The sequence below is a fragment of the Protopterus annectens genome, chromosome 11.part0 (genome assembly GCF_019279795.1).
Source record: "Protopterus annectens isolate FY-2018-M chromosome 11.part0, PAN1.0, whole genome shotgun sequence".
NCBI classification, from domain to species: domain Eukaryota; kingdom Metazoa; phylum Chordata; order Ceratodontiformes; family Protopteridae; genus Protopterus; species Protopterus annectens.
In genome coordinates, this window is record NC_056745.1 from 372,034,510 (window position 1) to 372,059,931 (window position 25,422).

Genomic DNA, 25,422 nt, shown 5'->3' on the forward strand with positions numbered 1-25,422 from the left:
ACCTGGCTTTATGTTGTGTGACTGAGAACACATAATCCAGACCAACATGTTTTCACATCCAGATCATTTAGCTGTCCTGGCTAGCCAGGCAATAATATTACCAATGCCACACAAGTTGATTGAAACATAACACAATCCCATTACCTGGTATCACATCAGTGTCAAAATGTTATATTAAAATGGTTTCAGATGTTATACTTTTTATAGGCCATTCTAGAGTATCTTTAAAGAGACACTTGGTTTAGGTAGATGCAATATAAACCCAAATTAGTGACAGCCTATAGAATGGTAATGACTAACTCCTTTCCAGCCAATGCAAACAGCTAACTGGGATATGACAAACAATTCATTAATTATTTGGAAAAGCTGCAATGCCAGCAGTACCTTTTGAGAATGTTTATTTATTTTATTGTTTTTTATTTTGCATTTGTTAACCGGGTAGTGTCCGGCTGGGCAAGTAGTGTGTTTTCAGTGGAGACCTGGGAAGAAAAGCTCCATAACAATAGTACAAAAAAAGATTACAAAAATTTTACAAAGATATACAGAAAGATTAAAAGTTGCCTATAATCACAATTTACAAAAAGAGAATGTAAACAGAAAGCATTACATTTGTCTCTTTGAAGATATTCTAGAATGGCTTATAGCCAAACAAGAAGCCTCTTTGAACTAAAACATGATTGTATATGATGCACAATTTTATTCAGGCTTCCAGTGCAGTGAGTAAACTAGGTGACTGTAGACTCAGAAAGTTATGAAACTATTTCAGTTTATTACAACGATTCTTGGTATTTAGCTTTTATTCCAATATTAGATGCCCAAGAAGGATTATGAACAGAGGATAATACAACATTATCTTATACACGAGAAGGATCTCGATAAATATTTGCAAATGACACAATGATTGAGGGACAAGTTAATGAAACACATACCTGTTCAGAATTAAGAATCTGAATGAGGTTGCACTACATAGTAGAAATAATCTCTTCATCAAAGTGCATTAGAATCAGAGCTGACTATCTTAAATAAGGTGATTTGATAGAAAAGCCCTATGCATAGGGAACCAACATAGTTTTAAAACTTTAATGTGAATGCCAATTCAAACTGTGTTTGGCAAAAAAAAAAAATCTTAAATAGATTAGTTACACTAATACCTAAAATGTATTGTCTTCATTTAGACATAAATTGTAAGGTATCCAAGGTAAGATCCAAAATTTGCACTTTTTTAATTGATCTTAAGATAAGTATGACAACAACGAAGGTGTGATTCAAATACTCCTGTTCCGTGTAGTCCAAAGGCCTTTCAGCCATTGGCTGATGTTCTAGTGTGACAAAATCCCCCCCCCCACTCTATTAAAATCATTTCTGCAATGAGGACAGATTACTTGGTTTCTCTCTTTTAGTCATACACAATATACGTATAAGTTTATTAAAGTCTAAGTTGAGAAACATTGTTTTACAAGCAGGAGAAACATAAATGTGCAAATTGCAAACCAAATCATGTAGTTTAGCATTCATGATTAGAATATTGTAGATTTTGTTAGAGCCTTGTAACACATCTTGGAGAATAAATGAATATTTTACCCTGGCCAGCAGAGAATCTCAAACAAATAATGATCAGAAGTAAGCTTATTTAAAGTTGAGGACATGAAAAGTACATAAGGTCTAGATAATCTTCAAGTAAACAGCATATCATTAGAATTGTGATTTTTTCTAGCAGAATTGGAGAACTGAGGAGAGCAAGAAATGTTGCTTTTTTCCCTACTTTGGAGAAGAAAACAGAAGCATAAGTAAGAAAACTAAATAGCCAAGAACCTTATTTTTCTGGCTAAATGACTTAAACAAATGCTGGACATACATTCTGAAAGGTAAAAAGCTAAATCAGGCACTAGACTCTTTCTTCCATTTTATGCTTGTCTGAAAGGCAAAATTTGGTTTAAAACCATAAACTCTGGATTACAGCTAGCCCTATAACAAATTCCACATAGAATGTAACCTGATGTATGGAAAATGTCAGCAAGTTGGGCAGTAACAGCAGTTTTTATCCTTTAATTAAATTAAATGACATCAAATATCACAGGTCAAGAATGCCCCATCGATCAAAGACTATAAACTTTTTTTGGATGTACAGCCTACTGTGGAACAGCAGAAAAGACGCAGAGGGTTTGCTTTAGCTGTATGCCTTGGATAAACAGGATGAAACATGATTGAATGACAGACAGACATTGTCCCAGCCTGAGAATAAGATTGCCTAATTTGGGTGGGGATGGACAGGTTAGGCTGGAACTGGCAACAACTGTAAACACACCTTTGTTAATTTACTCATGTGAGTTAACATTTCAAAGGCATGACAAAAAGAAAAATTTATCTTGGCAAATCAGAAGTGAAATTATAACTACTCATCTGGACTGAGTGTCAGCTGATGGAGAAGTTTATTAAGAATTTGCCAATAAGCTGAGTTTAGTGTGTCAACAATTTAGAGAAAAGGAGGCAAGCCATCCAAATGTAGAAATGCAGTCAGCTAGCTAAGATAAGAACTATATTTAATATTATTAAGGAGTGTGAAGGTAGAACCAAAAAGCAATCACCACAGCACACCTCAGAGCACTTCTAACCTCAAGATATTGCCATTTTAAAAAATGACCTGTTTTTGAACAACATTAAAATACAAATGAGACATTGGGGGCAGTACTTTTTCCAAAGGATAGAATAATAACTGCAGGTTGCTCATCTAATTAAGCAAAGGAAAAAAAAAAAAATCAGAAGGCTATTCCATAGTGATTTAAGTCAGCAAAAGCACTTATTTATTTAATAAATGGGGGTTACTGCTGCTTTTTGACATCTGCAGTTATTTGTTTTTGGTTATTATTTTTATTCTGCAGTTCAGATTTTGTTTTTTTATTATTATGAATAAACACTTTGCTCAACATAATTAAATTATGCAGATACATACTACACGTCAAAGTCACAATTATTCATTTCTGCAACAGGTTACAATATATGGAAACACTCACCATACTGTACTGAAACCATTGAATACGTTCTTATTTAGGAATCAAATGTAAATTAACAAAGGACTCACCCACTTCAACTTATTACTGACCTTATAGAAATAGTTTGTTCAATAAAACATTTATCATTGTTATCTCAAATCATATTAGACATCAGTGGTGAGAAACTGCAGTGACAATATTTTCATTAATAAAGAGACTAGAAGATCAAGGCAAGAACAAGCTAGAAAACCAGAGGAAAAGATAGATGGTATACTGAAGGAAAACAAATACACAATGTAACCATATTACAAATAAACAACTGAAAACATTATCTGCATCTCCCATAAATGTGTCAATTAAGAGAGCATACCAGAATATACCAGAATATACATTTTAATGAAGCCATAATAACAAATAAAAATGAAATCAACGATCAGAAGAAAATATCAGCAAATAGTTTAGCCACAGACAAGGTAGTTTAAAATGCTCTCTCTCACTCTCTCTCTCTCCCTATATATATATATATATATATATATATATATAATAGATACACACACACACACACACACACACACACACGCATATATATATATATATATATATATATATATATATATATATATATATATATATATATATACGCACACACACACACATTTCTGGCGTCTAGCAAGTGAGAACTTTCTTTGTAATATCACAGGTGAGTGAGTGTATTAACATCATATATACTGAGAAGTTCCTGCTGCTGCTACAATTCAAATGCTACTACAGTCAAATTTAAAGAATTTTCCAGGTGCTGCACCTCTTCTGTTGTTTTATGCGGGGACTAAGGCTTTGGAAGGCATACTATAGATGTACCTTTTGATATGACCGTTACTGATAGTTCACAATAAATAAAGTTCCCAGGATTGTTGAAAAAAGTTTGCAAGCCATATGATAGAACAAATCCTGAATGTGTAAAATATTTTTGATTGTGACAGGATTTCAGCATTGCATAGTTATTGATCTGTACAAAACTAATTAATTTCAATTTTCCTGATGTGCACGAGCCAAAAAGTGTGCAGACATATCTCACACTGTCCCTTCATGATTGATCCATTTTTGAGAGGAAGTTTTGGCAGGACTTAGTACTCTTTCAAATGCTCAAACAAAAGAGTATAATAACTATATATTAACATGTGTGAATACCCTTCTGGCCCTATTATTGCTGAAAATAGTCTAAAGATCTGTCCATCTACCTGATCATCAGCATTAATAAATATGGCCATGGTGATACCTGGTGATACCTGTTTGCTGTAGATTTGTTGTATTACAGACGCTTGAAATTTTTATTATTATTACAAAGTTTAGAGCATTTTTGTGTGTTGTCTACCATTGTGTCTGAAACTATAAGTACTGTTTGCTACTTCTAAATTCCACTCCCACCCAACCTCCAGCCTGTCTAATACAGGCCCATGGTGCCACATGCCCCAGTGAAAAAAATAACTTTAAGTATATAAAGCCAGCTTTTGCCCAGTCGTTATAATAAATGAGCAGCTTTGTACAGGATCTTCGGGGGACCTGATATCAGTAGGCAAAGCCACCTGCAAGAAAAAATAAATAAATAAATCAAATGCTACAAATGGCCACTTCTGATACATCAGATGTCAAATATTTATCATGTGACATACACTCTGTTTGACGGGGTTTTTTTGCTTTAAACCATTGAACATCAGAATGCTGAGGAAATGTGCACCCAGCACACATATGGGCATAAAATTAAATTAAAAGTGTTCTGGGATATTTTCTGTTGGGGATAAGCCCCATAAACATTTCAATGCCTGGTGCAAGCCCCCTTGATGATTTCAAATTGAAAAAAAGGGAGAGATTTCCTAGAATAAAGGAATAACTACTACGGCATGTTTATAAATTGCACTGACAGTGATTTTCTGTGGAGAGCAGTAATAGTCACTATGTGTTCCTCATGGAGAGCAGTAATAGTCACTAAGTGTTCCTCATGGAGAGAAGTGATAGTCACTATGTGTTCCTCATGGAGAGCAGTAATAGTCACTACGTGTTCCTCATGGAAAGCAGTAATAGTCACTATGTGTTCCTCATGGAGATCAGTAATACTCACTATGTGTTCCTCATGGAGAGCAGTAATACTCAGTACATGTTCCTCATGGACAGCAGTAATAGCCACTATGTGTTCCTCATGGAGAGCAGTAATAGTCACTAAGTGTTCCTCATGGAGAGCAGTAATAGTCACTATGTGTTCCTCATGGAAAGCAGTAATAGTCACTATGTGTTCCTCATGGAGAGCAGTAATACTCAGTACATGTTCCTCATGGACAGCAGTAATAGTCACTATGTGTTCCTCATGGAGAGCAGTAATAGTCACTATGTGTGTTTCATGGAGGGCAGTAATAGTCACTATGTGCTCCTCATGGAGAGCAGTACTAGTAACTATGTGCTCCTCATGGATAGCAGTAACAGTCCCTATGTTTTCCTCATGGGGAGCAATAATAGTCACTATGTGTTAATCATGGATAGCAGTAATAGTCACTATGTGTTCCTCATGGAGAGCGGTAATAGTCAATATGTGTTCCTCATGGAGAGCAGTAATAGTCACTATGTGTTCCTCATGGATAGCAGTAATAGTCACTATGTGCTCCTCATGGAGAGCAGTAATAGTCAGTATGAGTTCCTCATGGAGAGAAGTGATAGTCACTATGTGTTCCTCATGGAGAGCAGTAATAGTCACTACATGTTTCTCATGGAAAGCCGTAATAGTCACTATGTGCTCCTCATGGAAAGCCGTAATAGTCACTATGTGTTCCTCATGGAGAGCAGTGATAGTCACTATGTGCTCCTCATGGAGAGCGGTAATAGTCGCTATGTGTTCCTCATGGAGAGCAGTAATAGTCACTATGTGCTCCTCATGGATAGCAGTATAGTCACTATGTGTTCCTCATGGAGGGTGGTAATAATCACTATGTGTTCCTCATGGAGAGCAGTAATAGTCACTATGTGCTCCTCATGGATAGCAGTAACAGTCACTAAGTGTTCCTTATGGAGAGCAGTAATAGTCACTATGTGTTCCTCATGGATAGCAGTAATAGTCACTATGTGTTCCTCATGGAGAGCGGTAATAATCACTTATGTGTTCCTTATGGGGAGCAGTAATAGTCATTATGTGTTCCTCATGGAGAGAAGTGATAGTCACTATGTGTTCCTCATGGAGAGTGGTAATAGTCACTATGTGTTCCTCATGGAGAGCAGTAATAGTCACTACATGTTCCTCATTAAGAGCAGTAGTAGTTACTATGTGTTCTCCATGGGGAGCAGTAATAGTCACTACATGTTCCTCATTGAAAGCCGTAATAGTCACTACATGTTCCTCATGGGTGCGGTAATAGTCACTATGTGCTCCTCATGGAGAGCAGTAATAGTCACTATGTGTTCCTCAGGGAGAGCAGTAACAGTCACTATGTGCTCCTCATGGAGGGCAGTAATAGTCACTATGTGTTCCTCGGGGAGAGCAGTAATAGTCACTACATGTTCCTCATGGAGAGCAGTAATAGTCCCTATGTGTTCCTCACGGAAGGCAGTAACAGTCACTATGTGTTCCTCATGGAGAGCAGTAATAGTCACTACGTGCTCCTCATGGATAGCAGTGATAGTCACTATGTGTTCCTCATGGAGAGCAGTAATAGTCATTATGTGCTCCTTATGGAGAGCAGTAATAGTCACTACATGTTCCTTATGGAGCGCAGTAATAGTCACTATGTGTTGCTCATGGAGAGCAGTAATAGTCACTATGTGTTCCTCAGGGAGTGCAGTAATAGTCACTACTTGTTTCTCATGGAGAGCCGTAATAGTCACTATGTGCTCCTTATGGAGAGCAGTAATAGTCACTATGTTTTCCTCATGGAGCGCAGTAATGGTCACTATGTGTTCCTCATGGAGAGCAGTAATAGTCACTATGTGCTTCTAATGGAAAGCAGTAATAGTCACTACGTGTTCCTCATGGACAGCAGTAATAGTCACTATGTGTTCCTCATGGGGAGCAGTAATAGTCACTACATGTTCCTCATTGAAAGCCGTAATAGTCACTCCATGTTCCTCATGGAGTGCGGTAATAGTCACTATGTGCTCCTCATGGAGAGCAGTAATAGTCACTATGTGCTCCTCATTGATAGCAGTAATAGTCATTATGTGTTCCTCATGGATAGCAGTAATAGTCACTATGTGGTCCTCAGGGAGAGCAGTAATAGTCACTATGTGCTCCTCATGGATAGCAGTAATAGTCACTATGTGTTCCTCAGGGAGAGCAGTAATAGTCACTATGTGCTCCTCAGGGAGAGCAGTAATAGTCACTATGTGCTCCTCATGGAGAGCAGTAATCGTCACTATGTGTTCCTCATGGAGAGCAGTAATAGTCACTACTTGTACCTCATGGAGAGCAGTAATAGTCACTATGTATTCCTCATGGAGAGCAGTAATTGTCACTATGTGTCTTGTTTACCAGGGAGTTGATGCTCAGGGAACTTCATCTGTAAATACACTGCTAGGTTGGGTAAGTATCATTGTTTTGGCTTGTCTTTCCCAATAATTAATTACCTTACGCCCATATCTCATGAATTAGAACAATATCATTGAGTAGTAAATTCTGAAAAGGTATTGTATTTTTGTATGAGACACATTTTGGTACACAACTGAATAATACTAGACAAAATGTTCATATAGCAATGCCCAGATTCTACAGGACACATGTTAGGCCCATATGTTAAGATATGACCAAGCATCAACATTGTTGAGCTAAGAGGAAATATTTGCAGTTCATAACAAATGTACTTGAACATCTGAATTGTAAAGATGATGGTGTGGGTAAAGGATCTACACTGAGTTGTCTTAAGAAAATACAAATGGGACATTTTTTTATTATTGGTTGCAAACTGAATCTTCATTGATTGTTTAATTTCCTTCTGGAATTTGCATTTATTTATTTATTTATTAATTTATTTATTTATGTAATATCTATTTATGCATGTATGTAGCATATCTCTATGTATGTATCTATGTAGGTTTGTATTTAATGTATTTATATATTTATTTTTATTTATATTGGTTTACCAGGGTAAAGGACTGATCACAACAAACCAATTTCAGGCTGAGCCTAAGGGAAGCACAGGTGAAAATATGGAAAAATGAGTAACAATTAAATAAATGCATAAGGGTAAACCATAATGGAATGAAAATATATATACAATGTTTCAGTATTTATACTGAGAGGCTGGTTCTCTTATTTACAGACTAAGTATAATTCAGTTGAGATCAGCAAAAGGCTATTAATGCTGTTTACCCTGTATTTGGTACACAAAAGGAGGGATTCATAGGAGTGATTGGTTATGCAGTAAAGTGAAAGGCATGACCTCAGAGGGTCTAGTTGAAGTCAGGTGATATGAAGGGAAACATGTGCAATGGGCTTGTTTAATAAAATACATTATGAACCCGATTTTGAACACTGCTTAAGATTAAAAGGTTTTAAAGCAGACAGAATTGATCCCAGAAATTATTATTCTAGAGTAGAGAAGTTTTTATAGGGCGGCCACAGTGGTGCAGCAGTTAGCATTGCCACCTCACAGCAAGAGGTTCTCTGGTTCGGTCCTCAGCTGGGGTGTCTTCTGTGCGTAGTCTGCATGTCCTCCCTGTGGTTGCGTGGGTTTCCTCCGGGTGCTCCGGTTTCCTCCCACATCCCAAAGAAATGCTGTAGGTGGATCGGAGACTCTAAATTGGCCCTAAGTGTGTGTGTGTGTCTGTGTGTGTGTGTGTGTGTGTGTGTGTGTGTGTGTGTGTGTGTGTGTGTGTGTGTGTGTGTGTGTGTGTGTGTGTTTGCCTTCTGTGGAAGGTTGGGTGCCGGGCTGGCAACTCCACACCTTAAAACTCCACTGCCAATCATGAGCGGACAGGTGATCTGCTGTGGTAACCCCAGGAAAAAGCCAAAAGAAGAAGAGAAGTTTTGATCTGTGCATTATTGCTTTGATTTGGGGGTTTATAGAATGTGACCAAAGCATATTTTTGAAATAAGGTTGCAGGAGGAAGTTTTTGGGCAGCTACTGAATAAAAATGTTTCTAATACTAAGGACTGTAATAACCTAAATAATAAAGGACCTAGAAATATATCTCCTGTTTGCTCTATGGGTAGGCAGTTAGCTATGGTAATTGTAGTACAGTAATGATATCTTTCAGAAGAGTTTGTAGCAAATCTACAGAAAATGAACATCAGTCATTGCCAGGCATAGAAGTAATGAATCAGTGATGCTTTGTCTGTACTAGAACCATGATAGGATCATGGATATAAATGAAGGAATAAATTCATTGTAATCACATGAGGCATGTGGTATGTATGAGGTGCTCAGTGCAATGGTTGACAAGGCTTCAGATTTTGTCTTTGCTACAGTCCTGCATATATATATATATATATATATATATATATATATATATATATATATATATATTTTTGTATTTTTCTGCTTATATGATCTGCATCATGAAAATGATTAGATCAAAATTGCTACAAGTCAAAATTTGCATTAACTGTTTGCATGCTAATCACAATAAGCTTCTTTTGCTGTTTGAATGTAATAAGTCCATGAATGAAATGTAAAACAGCCTGACATAATAACATGAAGTTAAGTGTGATACTTAATGCAGTAAAATACAGGAAAAAAGAAAAGATTGTTGTATCTAGTCCTGTAGGTGTCTGCTGTAATAGCTGTAGGACCTCAAATTACATTGCACATGTTTTCACTGCACATAGTCATTTAAACATACAGGAAGAATTGTATTCAATAAAATATAATGTATAAAGTACCTTCTCTTTCTAATGGTTGTTAAGAAGCTGTCAGCAAAATATATAAAACTGATATTTTGGAACCAGTGCACTTAGGTGGGATTCAAAATATTTTTATTTGTACTGTTTGCAGGAGAATGACAAGTGTGTACATGTAAAGCATTTAGTAGTGTAATACTATGGAGACAGAAGATACCTATGGTTTAAAACAAGCATTTAATACATGGCAGGTAGAGTCATGCATATTCTAGCTTTAAAAAATGTACCACATACACCTTTCATGTAACAAGGAGATGCATAGTTTTTCTGAATTGCCCCTGTCTGTATTTTGATATAAAGTTCAGCAGCTAAAAGTGAATTGTTTGACTGCCTTGGTGAATGAAGGTTTAAGCAAGAGTATTTAAAGAATGTGTATATATAAGGAAGACAGTAAGTGAGAGTTCTAAATTATAATTTATTTTTAATGCCACTGTTATATGAAAATGTCAGTGAATGATGAATATTCATTCAAACACATGCATGAACAAATTATTATCAAAGCAAAAAGTCCAGTAAAGTAGGATGAAGTGGCCAGTCCGAATACTTTCACTGCAGTGTAAAGACAAGGCATGTGTTAATATAGAAAATGAAACTTAGTGTGCATTATTGTACATATTGTTACTAGTTGTCAGAGAAAACAGTGACTGCAGCAATTATAAGTATCATTGGCTAGAATCTGGGGGAAATGATGGGAAGTTCACCCAATATTAAAATATTAACTTAAACTGAGGAAGGAAATGAATGGGAAGTTATAAAAGTCAAATGAACCAGCAATGATCTCTTCATCTTCAAATTTTAAATCTGAATGAAGTGAAAATTATAGATTTTGAGCATAGAAGTTCTGAATATTAAATGATAGAACGCTATTATAAAACACTTTGAAGGTAATCAAGATATTACTGAGTATTTAACAAATGGCAGTGGTGAATATTAAGTCATTTAATATGTAGTTTTGAGAGATATATTTTAGTGAGTTGGCATAATCAGAATATAGGCTACTGGATAAAAAACAAACGCCATTTTCTTTGCAATTAAAATGGCTTTGTGATGACCAACTTCCCCAACATACACATACTACTCTCCTCCAACATGTAAAACAATATGTATGCCACATATATGTATTTTTGGGAAACATGCTTTATTCATTGTCAGCATCCTCTGAATACCAGAGCCTATCATGACAACCAGTAGTTGCAATGTATGAAAACCCATTCTGTAAAGCTGCAGAAAGCACTAGTGAACAGCAGAATAAACACACAGATTCACATTCGCACTCATACATTACATGCACTAGGACTCTGGCTGGATGAGGATCCTTTCGTTCATTCAGTTACTGCTGTTGAGATCACCAGCTTTCCCATTCATTGCAGAAGTATGACCCATCCACTCTTTTGGACTGAGAGACTAACATGCCATTTATTCCTGGTGTTGAACTTGCCAGCCTTGTTTCTTTCTTCAGGTGAGGGACAGGGATTAGGGAGTGGGCCATTCAGTAGGTTAAGCAGATGTTCCTCCTTCTTCCCTGTGGAGTGCCTAAGTCCGTTTTAATCTTTTAACCTTCTCTGAGCTCCACAGCTACTGCCTCCCTGCACCAACCATGCCACCACACACACACACACACACCCACACACACACACACACACACACACACACACACACACACACACACACACACACACACACACACACACACACACACACACACACACACACACACACACACACACACATCCAATTTGTCATTTGTGATTACTGGGGTATTGGCCTTGATTGTAATCCCATGCAGCTTACTAGATACAGGAATGATGATACAACATGCTGTTTTACAAACATGGGCTGGTAGTGTAGCAAACAGCATTCTGGTTGGTCTGTATTCTTTGAGCGTTAAGTGAACAGTCATTCAGTGAATTAAAAGGGGGATAAGATGCATTAAAATCCATTTAATAAAAATGCTTAAATTTAGTTTAATCATGTCTAGATATATCAGCATTCAAACAAAATGTAGTACTAGAAGCTGTACATTTGCATAACACACTATAACTACAACAAGAGACTCTGGGATATTTTGATATCAAAAAGAACAGCTGACATATGTTACAGTGCTTCTAGAAGTGATTGTTTTTTTTTTTTTTTTTTTTTGTTCCTACTAAAGGCATAAATTTTCTGCTGTAAATTGTATTTTCTTCTTGAAAGTTTACAAAATCTTATTTAAAGTGCATTTTTTTCATACTGTTAAGGTTAGAGTGAATGCAATCAAAAGTGATGAAAGAGACACTTCTGGATGAGCCAAAAGAAAGTTCACTCAACCATGATTTCTCTGAGTTTACTGCTATTTCTGAAGGTGGGTTTAAGAATGGGGTTAAAGAATGAAACATCCAGGTGGAAATTGGAGTACAAAGTATACAGTTTGAGTTTTGCCAACACCATGTTAAACTGGCTGAGTATTTGAAACAATTGAGAGTTGAATGTGCCGATAATTTTGAGTTCAGTCAGGTTCAAAATTATACCAGCATGTCTTGGCATTGCAGATATCAGGAAGTGAAAGATCATTTCATTGAAATATGCATACAACTGTTGAAATTTCAGCAAAAATAAATAAATAAAATAAATACATAAATAAATAAATAAATAAAGTAGTTGGAAGGCAAAGCTCAAAAGGTAAATTTATAGGTTATAGAGATAAGTGATGGAGTAAAAAGAGCTAGTCACTCAGGCAATAAAAAAGTGGCATCCTGGACTATAAATGTATACTTTAAAAATGGAGAAGGGCACCATGGAGGCATTATACAAAAACATAATTTAAGAAAAGTAAGTATTTTTTTCTTAAATAATGTCATTGTATAATAGCAATAACTGACTCTGTGGTGTGGTATATTGAAGATTTACCCACGGTTGGCTTTATTTAATCACTTGAGCTTCACCCTCAGGATTAAAGCACACCAACCATGGATAAAGTTTCAATATACCACACCAAAGTCATTGGTTATTACTTAATGAATAGGTGAAAAGCATTGTGTTCTAAAATGAGCCAAATCTTCAGGGCAAGAGAAACATTGTAACCTGAAGTAAGTTAGGTCATCCCTATAACAGTAACAATGCATTCTGTGTCCGTATCATAAACTCTGTGTTTTTAATCAAAGCCTTACCCTACTTATATGATTCACTAAGGTTTCACTGTCTATTTGAGTGAAGCACATATATGTGCCATGTTTCCTTTAAATGGCCTCATGTGAATTGAAGTAATGGTGCATTTAAATATTCTGAATTACTATAGAAATGAAGTCAGCCTTGAAAGCAATATTGTCTCACAGTCTGATAATTTTTTCATATTCAGAAAACTTTCTTTGAGTTGAGTGAACACATATATGTGCCATGTTTCCTGTAAATGGCCCCACATGAATTGAAGTAATGGTGCATTTAAATATTCTAAATTACTATAGAAATGAAGTCAGCCTTGAAAGCAATACTGTCTCACAGTCTGATCAATTTTTCAAATTCAGAAAACTTTCTTTGAGTGTAGCCCATCTCTGGTCATGATCTTATCACTAATTCATCTTAATCCCTACAGCTTCTTATTTTCTGAGTGAAATCCCCAGTTTTTACAGTAAAGCTGATAGTTTAAGCAATGGTTTTGAATATTAGCAGTATCTGCATATGTAAATAAACACAATGAAAATTGTGTGGTGTGCATATTAATGTATACTGTCATGTAAGACACAGCATGAACTTTAACAAAGCCGGCATGTTTACTTAGCATCCTGCTGTTAGTGTTTGAGATGTACTGGGTGTTGTTATCTGGTATTAGTAAAAAGCAGAGGCAAAATTCCCAAACTCTCTCCAAAATAATGTGCCTGTAGTGGTCATGCAAGGCATTATTAAAAAGTTGATAAACAAAGGTATTAGATAATAATGTTAGAGAATTGTAGCAGTTTATATGGAAATATTTTTGCTACATTACATCAAAATTATGACATTACTAAACTCAAAAGTAAACAGAGGAAACATTTCATTTTTTTTTTTGAGTTTTGCAATCATTATCCATATAATGATAATTTTTTTTTTCTGTATAAGATTGTAACTGACTTTCTTCTGTATGAGAGTCCAGTTTTATTATTTTCCTTTAGGTCAAATGGTTTGTGGGGCATTATCTTTTCATTCAGACAAGGAATGAAAAATTATTTTGTCAAAACTCTTTCAGGACATAGTCATTCCTATTAAAGTCTTCAGACATAAGACACCGCATGTATTGCTTCTGTAGTGAAAAGGGAGAAATATGACACCTACAAAGATTTTACTTAAAATATAATTCCCAAAAGTAAGCACCTATAGTTGGTTAGGTCTCAGTTTGAGTCACATGGGAATAATTTACCAGATGGTTTGAAATTCCATATATTCCTCTTGATTAAATTTAAGCTTTACAAGAATATCAAACACAATCCTTAAAAGCTATCTTATTAAATTAAGTCTAGTATGCAGAAAATGAATAAAACTTCTACTAAGTTAGAATTCATAGAAGACATTGATAAAATTGGGCAGCTTAGTGGTGTAGTGGTTAGCATTATCACCTAACAGCAAGAGGTTCTCCGGTTCAATTCTCAACTGGGGAGCCTTCTGTGTGATGTCTGCATGTCCTCCTTGCATTCATGTGGATTTCCTATGGGTGTTCTGATATTCTCCCACAGTCCAAAGACATGCAGTAGGTGGACTGGGCAGCTTAAATTGGTCCTAGGAGTGTGTGTGGTGCACCTCTGAGGAGGTTTGGACCTTGGGCTAGCAACCTGAGCCCATAAAACCCATAACTGCTACAGAAACAATGAGTGCTGAAAGGTGCTCATTGCCTGATGTAATACATGCTGCATAAATGAGAGACAGAGAGAGAGAAATAAAATGCTCCAAAAGGTGATGCTTCACAGTCAAATGTCTCATACATGGCATCCTACCCACTTGTATGCATGAATTACATTTTCAGTAAGTTAACTTTGTGATTAATTATTTGGTACCTAGTACTGATGACTCGCTCCATAGAAATTAATTCTGATTTAGTTTAGCCAGATGCAAGTAAAGGACATCTCACTATGCTTTTCCTACAGGCACATTTTCATTATTGATTACAGACTATAAAGTTAATTGTATACATCATAGCAGATTATCACCCTTGTAGTACGAATTTGATCCTATGGGAGCAATACGGATTCATATACCATTGACAACTGCTGAAAAATCATTAAATTCCTTTACTGATAATTAGCCTGGAGGATAGAGGAAAATGTGGCACTTTTTGAAATGAATCTTTACTATTTTAATGTCCTCTTCCCCTTCAGGCTGTCTACATTCACTGCACCAATTACAGTTTAAGGATTCACACCAAAATTTCAGAAAAAGTTATCTGACATATTTCCTTTAAGAACTGACAAAGGACATTAATGATGACTCTTTTCATTTCAACTTTTCCTTGTAACTGGTTGCACTTTTGCAGTCTATAACATCTTGTATTTGGAGTCATTTATACAAACTGTATGGCAAGCAACAGATACTGGATCTCCTATTGAATGACTGTAATTTAAACTAGCATTTAGAGATGATCGACTGTTGTAACTTTTCTTAAATGGTGAAGTTAACCTCATTGGGTAGGCCCAAATGTGATTCAGTGGAGGCTCAAGCAAGTCTGAAAATGTTATGGACTCAGCATGTTAATTAGTATTGTTTGATGTGGCACCATGCTAAACAAAGGAGGAAAACATACATACTTATTTAAAGATTGTGTGTGTGTGTGTGTGTGTGTGTGTGTGTGTGTGTGTGTGTGTGTGTGTGTGTGTGTGTGTGTGTGTGTGTTTTGTTGATCGTGGTGTGTTTGACTTCTACACAGGACATATCATGTGCTTTTATGTATGGGAAGGCAGACATTATTTTCTTAGTATCTAAACTTCAGTAATCATGTTCTAAAACATTTTTAGTCCTCTACATCTACAGAATTAAGCTCCAATTTGTTTTTCTAACTCATCAGCTTCCCCATTCAATGAATCTCTTTCTCATCTGTAGTTAATTCAGAAACATTCATATTCTAGTTATTTAATATATCCAGAAGAGTGCATTAAAGGACCATTTTATTTGATGTAGCCAATTAGCCTCTAGTTGTTTTTTATTTTTTTTTAGTCCTCACAGACCTCATTTATACCAGCCGAGCCTCCAGTGACCTATGTCTACAGCAGGCCTTATAGCCATCTACCTACTCCGCCCCTCCTCTGTACTTACTCCCAATACTTTTGGGGCCAGTTGTAGATCCTATGGCATCTTGGGGGCATGGCTTGACTGTGATTCCTTCCAGATGGATTTTAGTTTATGCCTTTGTCACCCCCCCCCCCACTTCCCATTGCCTGCATCAGAGGGCAAATCACCCCTTTGGACCATCTTTCCCCTTAGGGAGTATATCACTGAGTGTCCTGCCATCCACAACAGGCATGCTAGTCCTTTTCTTACTGCTCCATCAGTCACCCAAGCTGCAAATTAAATGTGGGTCAGCTGTAGTAAAGTCCGGGCTTTATCCCTGTATGTCACTGGAGCAGCTTTAAACATCAAGTAGTTTTGTTAAGAAAACTCAAAATGGGACATGAATGAAAGGGTGCTGATGACATCATAATTACTGCAAGCTAAAGCCTATTATTTGAAAAAAAAAACGTGATTCTTTTATTAGACACTCAAGATGTTCAGTTCGGTTCTGTGGGGAATTTATGAAATAATTTGAAATAAAATGTTTGAAATTAAGTCAACATTTCTCACAGGGTCATTTGCCCTGGAACAAAATTTACAAATGTAATACTAGTTTTGCCACAGCAATGCATAAATGAAGTATTTGGAAATGACACAAACACCTACCCTTGTAGGAACCAGAAATTTCTCTGTTAAACTCACTCAATCTATTATTGGGGATTCATTATCATAGTGGAGAAGCAGGAAATTGTGTTTTAAGGTGATATTACCTGTTATTAATTTGATGTTGTACTGTACATTACTCTTTATCCTTTGGGGTCTCTCATGTCACCTTAGAGACTGGCAGCTTAATAAGTTGAATAGGGAAAGACTACATTTTCTCTGGTTCCCAGCAGTATAAAGATTTCACCTGAATTGCATAATGCAGTAAAGGAATTTCTAGGTGGGGATGTATTAATCTCTTGTCATTATTTCTTTGCTGTAGGGCAGTGCTTTTGATTAAGGTTACATATCATCACTTAGGTGATCAACCCTGTAAACAAGCTCTTCTATTACCATTGAGGAAAATCTACACAAATGCATTAGCATTCAAACACATTCACTCTCAAATGTTCAGTTATTAACTGCTTTTATTCTTTAACATCAGATAACATAATATAACTAAGCCAATTCAATGTTAGAATATTTTATACTTAGCCTACAAAAGTCTGTGTCAGTGTATTGATTCATCTGGAAAGCTTCTTCTTAATTCTTTCACTGGATGATCCAACAGATTATTTGGACAGATTGGACCATTTTCCTATAAAAGATTGAATCATAAGGGGTGTTAGATTCTTTCATCAAATGGTCTAAGGGAATTCATTACAAACAAATGTCAATTCTAAGCTTGCAAATGAAAAGAATGTACTCTATATTAAAAACTCTTTGCCAGTATTTCATGAAAATATTTGAGAATGCCATTGGAAAAAGTAATGTAATTTCTAAAATTACATTTCTCCTAACAGGGATTTACTACAGCACAGGAAGTGCAACACAAGAGTTGTGCTTGAAAGAAAGTAAGCATTCTATCCTTGCAAACAAATTGAGAAGAGTGCTCAAATCTCCTGTTGTTACTAATTCATCCCATAACTGGATTATGTCTCTTTCACTTGCTTGTATACTGCACTATTTCTCTTGGTTTCTTCAGGGTGTGCCAAATACAATGCGAACAAGTTGTGATGAATCAAGTAATGCCAAAGAGTATTCATTATTCACTTCTGTGTAGGAATGTCATGTGTAGTATCTTACAACATGCCATGGAAAGAAGTAATAAGCTGTGGCGCTTTATTGTGATGGCAAACAATGGTCCAAGGAAATGGAAATCTCAAAGACTTCCTACTACAGAGGAATGCTGAATGAAGTTGACTGATTTACTCTGTGGAAGTTACACTAGCAGGTACAGAGGCAACAAAATTAAAGCAAATGCACGTTATGATGCCTATACTGACATGAGGGAAGAATCAGTTTGTAATAAACAGAGAACAATGTGTTTTTAACTTCTTACTGTAAATGTAATTTCAGTTATTTTTACATTACTTACTTGATAATTGTCATAACGATACAGTGGAGTCTGTCCTTCCATTGTATATGCTCCTTCCACTTGTCCTGTTTTTCTAACTGTGCTTATCTTGTTATTTATTTCTTTTGTTTTCTTTTTATTTATTTACACTTTGTTGACTGTATTAGTGCTGTTAGGCTGCTAGCATAGTTTCAGGGGAGATCCGACGTGGTATTTATGCTGTCTAAGGGAAATGTGGCTGGGGCAATGGGGAACTTCCCTTACTTTTGTCGATATGTGCCATGGGATCTTTTACATCTACCCGACGCAGATGGGAGCTCAGTTTTATATCTTAGGAATGCAACACCTCCTCTTATGCTGCACTGAATTGTCAGTGTTGGACAGATCCCAGTACCTGCTGTGGGAACAGAGTGCACATCTTTCTACAAAAGAGACAAGTGCACTACTTGTTAGCCTTTTTCTTTATTGTCATATTTTAGTTAATTGTTTGAAAATCTGTGAGTAGAAGGTAATGATGTTTTTCCGTGTCTTACTTTGTGGATATAACCTAATAGCAATTTAGATGCTAAGTAATATGATCAGTGAGTAAATGGCACTTTATCTTGAGTTATGTACTGAATTTTATATGTACATGTTGAACTGCTGTGATGCTTTGAAATTGTTTTGTGTCTGTTTTATTATATTTTGCATGTTTGGCATATTATGCCTTCAAAAGGTTTAATACAAATTTGAATAAAACAGTTTTAAATTGTTGGCTATTAATTAAGAAATAATTTATGTTTCTTTCTTTAACTTCCAGGATAGTAACTGTTGGCTATTTCAGAAGATCAGACAAGTATCAGAAAGTCTAACAAACCTTGATTCAAAATTCAGTGGTAGTTCCACAAACTATAAAATTATCCAAAACCTCCAACTGATTTTTAAAGGAATCCGGAAGTGTATATCTCATTATAATGAGGTAATATATTTCTCTGAACTCAATGTATATGCAACTAAGAAGTGTGCTAGTAAGTTCTACAAGACCATAGTTAATTTTATGAATTTTGCACTTTTTAAAATATTTAATTTTTTTCCTGTCCTCTGATACCTGTAAAATTCATTTTTTGTGTGCTTTCGACTTTATGCTCCCCTACCAATGTCTAGTCTTGTTTTTATATATAATCTCTGTATAATGTTTTTTTTATTTATCCTTTATGGATGTGCAGTACATTTGTAAAATGAATCTTTGTAATTAGTTCTATACTGAGATATGTAGCATTAATCCATATGTCTACCATATGTGCAATTGTTTTAATTAATGCAAAAAAAAAAAAACAGAAAGCTATGTTACCAGTCCAGACCTTATATAGTGACACATATGTGAAATCATGTAGGAAAATAAGAAAACATGCAAAAGTCAAAAGAAAAAGACATCAGTTTTAAAGGACCTCTATGGGCAGTAACTGAAAAATACATATATTTCTTATCATTTTATGAGCTTTTTAATGTTACATACTTGCCAGAATCAGAAAATGTAGTCATCTTTATTTTTCTCTAATCATAAATACAATACTTGGGACAGACACCCGATGTTGTCTTTTTTTGTTTTTAAGAAAGTAATGTTTGTCCATAATGTACTATAAGGATACAACTGATTATTTTACCATAATCTCTGATTTCAGAACATAAATAGTGAGAAATGCTGTTAACTTTGAGAATCCTCACTAACTGTGTCAGACATTGGTTTGCGGTGTTTCATTTGTTTCCTACATATATGTTACACAATATATAAACAAGTTTTACAAAAATGTATAAAATAACTGGGATAACAGTCTTTTTAAAAAGTGAAATGTTTCAGGTCATGTCTTTCATCTTCTTTCCTTGCGTCAGCCTAATTGTTGTACTTACTCCCTTACAAAGCTCATCTACTTCATCACATTGCTGTCAGTAGTTATCAGGCTTCAGTCACCAAAAGGCTCAGTAGTTATATGGTCCCCTGGGGAAGGGAAGAGAATCGTGAATTTGAATGGGACATTTCATAGCAAAAAGCTGTACATTTTTTAAATTAAACAGTTTTATGGCACCAGTGGGCATAATATAACAAAGAGTTACAGCTACCTTGATATGTGTTTTTTTTTTGTCAAGAATCCTTCAAACCTGATAGGAAAAATGATGCAATACCAACAGAGACAAATTCTTAAAGCTGGCATCATTCTATTCCTTTCTTCAGTATAGAATGCTCTGAGAAAACTGGCTAGCTTAAAAACAGCATAGAGAGGCATAAACTGAGAAGTCAAATGTTTGATATGTGATAAAAGAAGTGTTATTTTAGGGAGGAGAATACAATCTGGGGGAAAGAAGGTTATGTGTTCAGGGGAAAGTTGCCCTGCAATAAATGTAGCATATTAAATCTGTATTTTCCAATTCAGTTTCATATTTATTCTACTAGATATGACAATTTGTTAATACATATGCTGCTTCCTTTTTTTCTCACATGAATGTTTCATGTTTCCACCTTTTTCGTTTCCTAATATCAGATTTGTCACATCTTAGCTTATGGATTGGAAGTTCAACTTCTAATAATACTTGAGTTTATTGTTTCTGTTAGAGGCTTTTACTTTTATTGTTAACATGGTGACCTAGATGTTTTAGTTATGACCACTTCCTGACAAACTAAGTTCAGTTAGCAGCACAGGAGTTGTGGAGTTGATCAGGTGGGGCTGGCATAAAATACTATATTAACTAATCCAGCTTGAGGAAAAGGAATGTTGAGACACTAAATCACAGCACCTCCACTCAGAGAAGGCCCAGATTTATAACTCTTACATTAGGGACATGAGGATGGACAAGACAGACAAGGAGTGCATGCATTCTGGCTTAAATGTAGATGTGCAGATGCCTACTCTCTCAAAGACCCAGCATAGACCCAGCATAGTAGAAACTATGCAAACAGAGTGAACTATTACAGGCATTCCAAAAAATCTCCTTGCCTTATTAACTTTTATCACCCTTTCCAAGCTACTTGGATGCCAGGGGTGAAGAAAAACAAATGTGTTGGCACTGAATGGGACCTTAGTTGTTACAGGGAGACAAGGTCAAAAAAATGAATACTAACAAAAGTCTATTGCTTTTGTAAGCATCAGACAGCATTATGGACATTTAGCAGACAAAGGTATATTTTATCAAGATACTCCTGACTTAGCTAGGCAAGTTGTGGGTCTGTTGGAAGTAAACTAAATTTAATTATTATCAGTCTTCTTTTTATTAAACCTATGTGAAACCGCAATTCACTGCCACAGAACTGACTGACATATGTAGTACATGTTTCTTTCTTGGACGATTTTCAATGAAGTGTAAGAATTAGACATAAAGACAGAATCAACACCCATCATCCAGCATGAGACATTCTGCAGAATACTAACCCATGTAAAGACAAGTCTTTTGGAAAGGCCATCATGATGCCAAATCAGATACAGCAAAACCAGCAATTATCCTGCCTTTATTAAAAACTTTATTGATAATCTCATGCTTTTAATCTTCACAAGAATTTATCTACTGACTTATCATTACCATTGGTACATTTTCATATGTAAACCTAGTGCAATATGTATACCAAACATCTCATAATTGTGGATAGGATACAAAGAACTGCCTAGTTTAACAGATCATATCCATCCATTCTTCCAACTAAGGCTTCAGTAGCAGACAAAGGTTAAGGGTCACTCGCCAACTGCCTGCCACCAGCAGCAACACCCCCCCTTAAAAGGAAAAGCTGTGTATGGTCACACTTTTGTAGAGTGTAACCTGAGTGTAGGAGCACATTTGCAGAATATATCCTGATAATCACCAAATCTTAGCCAGAAGAGAGCAAAGTTCTGGTACTACCTCAACAAAGCAGTACACATTTCTGGTATCCCTTGCACAGTACAGTTTAATACCTTTTCTCCACGGAATCATGCAAAGGGACAGAAAATGTATAACAGCCCTGTAAAGGAAATTATTCTAATATGCAGGCTTCCCCCATTGTCTGACACCTTGTATTTGTGTTAGGCTGGGATGACTAAAATTCTGCTAGTAAAAATTGATAGATAATGTCTTCTACAGTCACAAAAAATGTAATGCCAGTGTTCTTCTTAATAAGGAATGTGTGGACTCTGGATAAACTGACAATTGTCCACAAAAAATGGAATGGAGATTAGTCTACCAAGATAAGCTTCCTATCTCTCTTTCTCTCTCTCTCTCTCCAAATATACCGTTTCTGTAAGCTATCAGGAGGCATAGTCTACATGGCCTTCATGAAATGAGACAATGCTGCTGGAACCCATAGATTATGCATGCAAGTCTTCCATTATCAAAAGCTTTTCACAAGAACATCTGAAATGCCAGTCTCAAGCTATTCAATGCCTAGGACCTAGTCTGATTCAGAAGGGGACATGCAATTAACTTTTTGGGAGACAACCTATGCATTTTTAGCAAGGTTGAAGTTAACAACAGTGTATCATGCATTCTTAACCCTGTGAATAATAGGATGACAAGTTAGTGAAGCCATCTCCCAATCAATAAAACCTTCCTGAATATTTGGAGTCAAGAGCTGATGCAAAAGTCATGCTATACTGCATAACTGTACATACAGCCCAGATTCATGGGTCCTCAACCCCTCCCATCCTCCACATGAGACACCTGCACTGCTCCAAGGCACATAAAATTATCCTTTTATGTCACAAGTAATACATCTCTGTACCTCATTAAATTGTTGGAGGAACCTTTGTCAGACTGCTAATGTCAGCAACTTGTAGAGAAACAGCATTGTAGTAGTATCACTTGAAATGTCATGGCAGACCTCTGATTATTGAAAACCCCACCCTGGCAACCATTTACTAACTTCACCACATCCTGCATATTCATTTTCTGGATTGAGTGTATCTGTCATTATCTGCATCTTGAAGAGACAGATCAACAGACAATTAAGAGACATGCAGATCCACTTTATTAGTATCACCTGCAATTTAACACAAATTAAGGTTGTGGGTTCTAATGAGTTTCAGTCTGTAGTCTGCAGGGAGTTTGAATCCCTTACTTATCATTTGCCTAGTGTGTCACTGTAAAGAAACCATTTAACCAGACAGTGCTGTCTGGTTACTGCATTTTGACCAAGTAGGCTTACCTTGTAAAAAATAAGTAAAATTAAAAAAAAAATCAGAATTTGAGGGAAGCAGGCATTAAATTCAAAAAATGGGACCGATTTTGAGAACTTAATCCTGAAATCTTGCAGCAGGGTGTAAGTGATATCTGCTAGTCGTCTAAAGAGGTAAACAGCTTCAGTTTTAGACACCACTATATGCCTACAGATTTAGCTACTTTCAGGCTCTCTTCCTCATTGAAACTGCATTTAACAAACTGATCCAGGAATGTTATGCTGTTTGTTCCTATATTAAGCCCTTCTCCTTGTACTTGATTCTGTGCTGTGCTGTATGTTTGTGTGCCTCTTTATGCTCTTTGTAGTAGGTGCCCACACTGAAAGTCTAATAGTTTTAACTTTATATTCATAATTAACAGTGACAGTATGTGATCTTACAAATAAAAAAAAGACAGTGTCTATATCACTCATGCAATTATCAAATGTGTAACATTTTACATTTTTGTTTGTAGTATCCATCAGAACAGTGTTTTTATAAAGAAAACATTACTGCACAAAGATTCTTTATTCATGTTGCTGAAATAATTGAAGAGGTTCAGAAACAGAACATGACAAATACGATCTGCCACCCGTATACCTGCCAGCTTTCCACAACAAACCCTGCACAGATAGGTAAGATGAAAGTCTGCTTTGACTGTTAAAGCAGTACTTTGAAATATGTTCTGATATAGCTTTATTTTGCTTCATTTAACTAAAGATGGTAAAATCTTCTACACATAAATAATACCATTTTTCTAGGGGTATCTTGACAGCAGTGATCTGGTTAGGTGATATGTTTAGTGGAAACTAGAAGAGTCAAACAAATGAAAATATCAGATTTCTCGGAAGACCATAACCTAAACTCTTTGTGGTGTTCCTTCAATCCCAAAAATTCCTGCTATTGATTTGCTATGTTAGATGTAGTGTTATGAAAAGTGTTTGTTAACTTTGATTTGCATAACAAAATTATAGAAAGCTTAAAACTTTTTCAGATTTCAACTTATGTAGCAGTAACTTACAAGTGTTCAGTAAATTGGTTAATGTAGTACAGATTTCATGGTTTATGCAGCTTTATTCCCACCTTTCTGACACAGACTCTCTTTGCTTTCTGCTTGGGTCTCTCTCTCTCTCTCTCTCTCTCTCTTGTGCAGTCTTTGTTTAGCCCAGTCAGTATCTAGGAGTAACTTTATAGTAGTTCTGAAATCAAGAACAGAACCTTTTAATGACAGCATATTTGATGTACTTTGTAAAAGATCAGCAAACAGACTCTTTTATGGGGTTTCTGTCTTTTTCTGACAACCTTTGTAGCATGTTAACAAAAGTGCATTTTCAGTCATATTTTAGATTTCAGTTTAAAGTACTTAAATTTGCATCTAAAATTTTACCTGCAAATTGTACATTTTGTATCTTAGCTTTCTTCAGTTTCTTTGTTGTTTGGTTGTGTCTTTTGCTTAGTTATCACATAGAGGTATAAATAAATTAAAACATTACTGTCAAAAAAAGTAGCACAGCTTAAATGTTGATTTTGCAGGACGTGGTTACATTTTTCTCAATTTAGGCAATAATTCTCAAAGTGAAAATTGAGAAGATAGCATGGATGCTTCAACCACTTCTGAGTATGGTTAAAATGTTAGTTTAACAAAACAACACAGTCAGTGTCCCTCATGCTAAAGAAGAAACCTTTTGCTTCCGTGTGTAACATAATAATAGCCTTTGCAGTCTAATACAAGGACAGTGCACTTTAGCTATCATAGCAGAAGTAAAACAAAACTAGTTACTAAAGGAGATATACCTCAGAATGTGACTGCTAATTATGTGGCAGCTGGAGCAGAAGGTTATGGGTGTGAACTGTAATTCCTGTGTCATACAGGGTTTGATTCCCTTAGCCCTCATTTGCCTACCATGTGACACTGAGCAAGTCACTTAACTTGGCATTGCTCCTGAGTTGCCTCTGAAAAGGGAATGAGTGTGGCCAGGTAGTGGACCTACCTGGTTTACAAATGGGTATGATTGTATAGGAGGGATATATTTACCCTGCCAAGTGATTTATTTATGCATGATTTCCTTCATCATTAATTCACAGTCAAGAATAGGAATTCATTGAATTGTTGATCATTTATTAAGATAAACTTCTTCC

At 35.9% G+C, this 25,422-nt stretch overlaps 1 protein-coding gene across 1 annotated transcript in view; it reads left to right on the forward strand.

The window, feature by feature from the left end:
- The window catches only part of KITLG (KIT ligand), a 585,654-nt gene that overhangs the window by 413,313 nt on the left and 146,919 nt on the right, over positions 1–25,422 (forward strand). The window contains exons 4-5 of the mRNA XM_044087862.1: positions 18,930–19,088; positions 23,759–23,918. Of these exons, the coding sequence (XP_043943797.1) occupies positions 18,930–19,088; positions 23,759–23,918 (319 nt within the window). The remainder of the gene's footprint in view (positions 1–18,929; positions 19,089–23,758; positions 23,919–25,422) is intronic.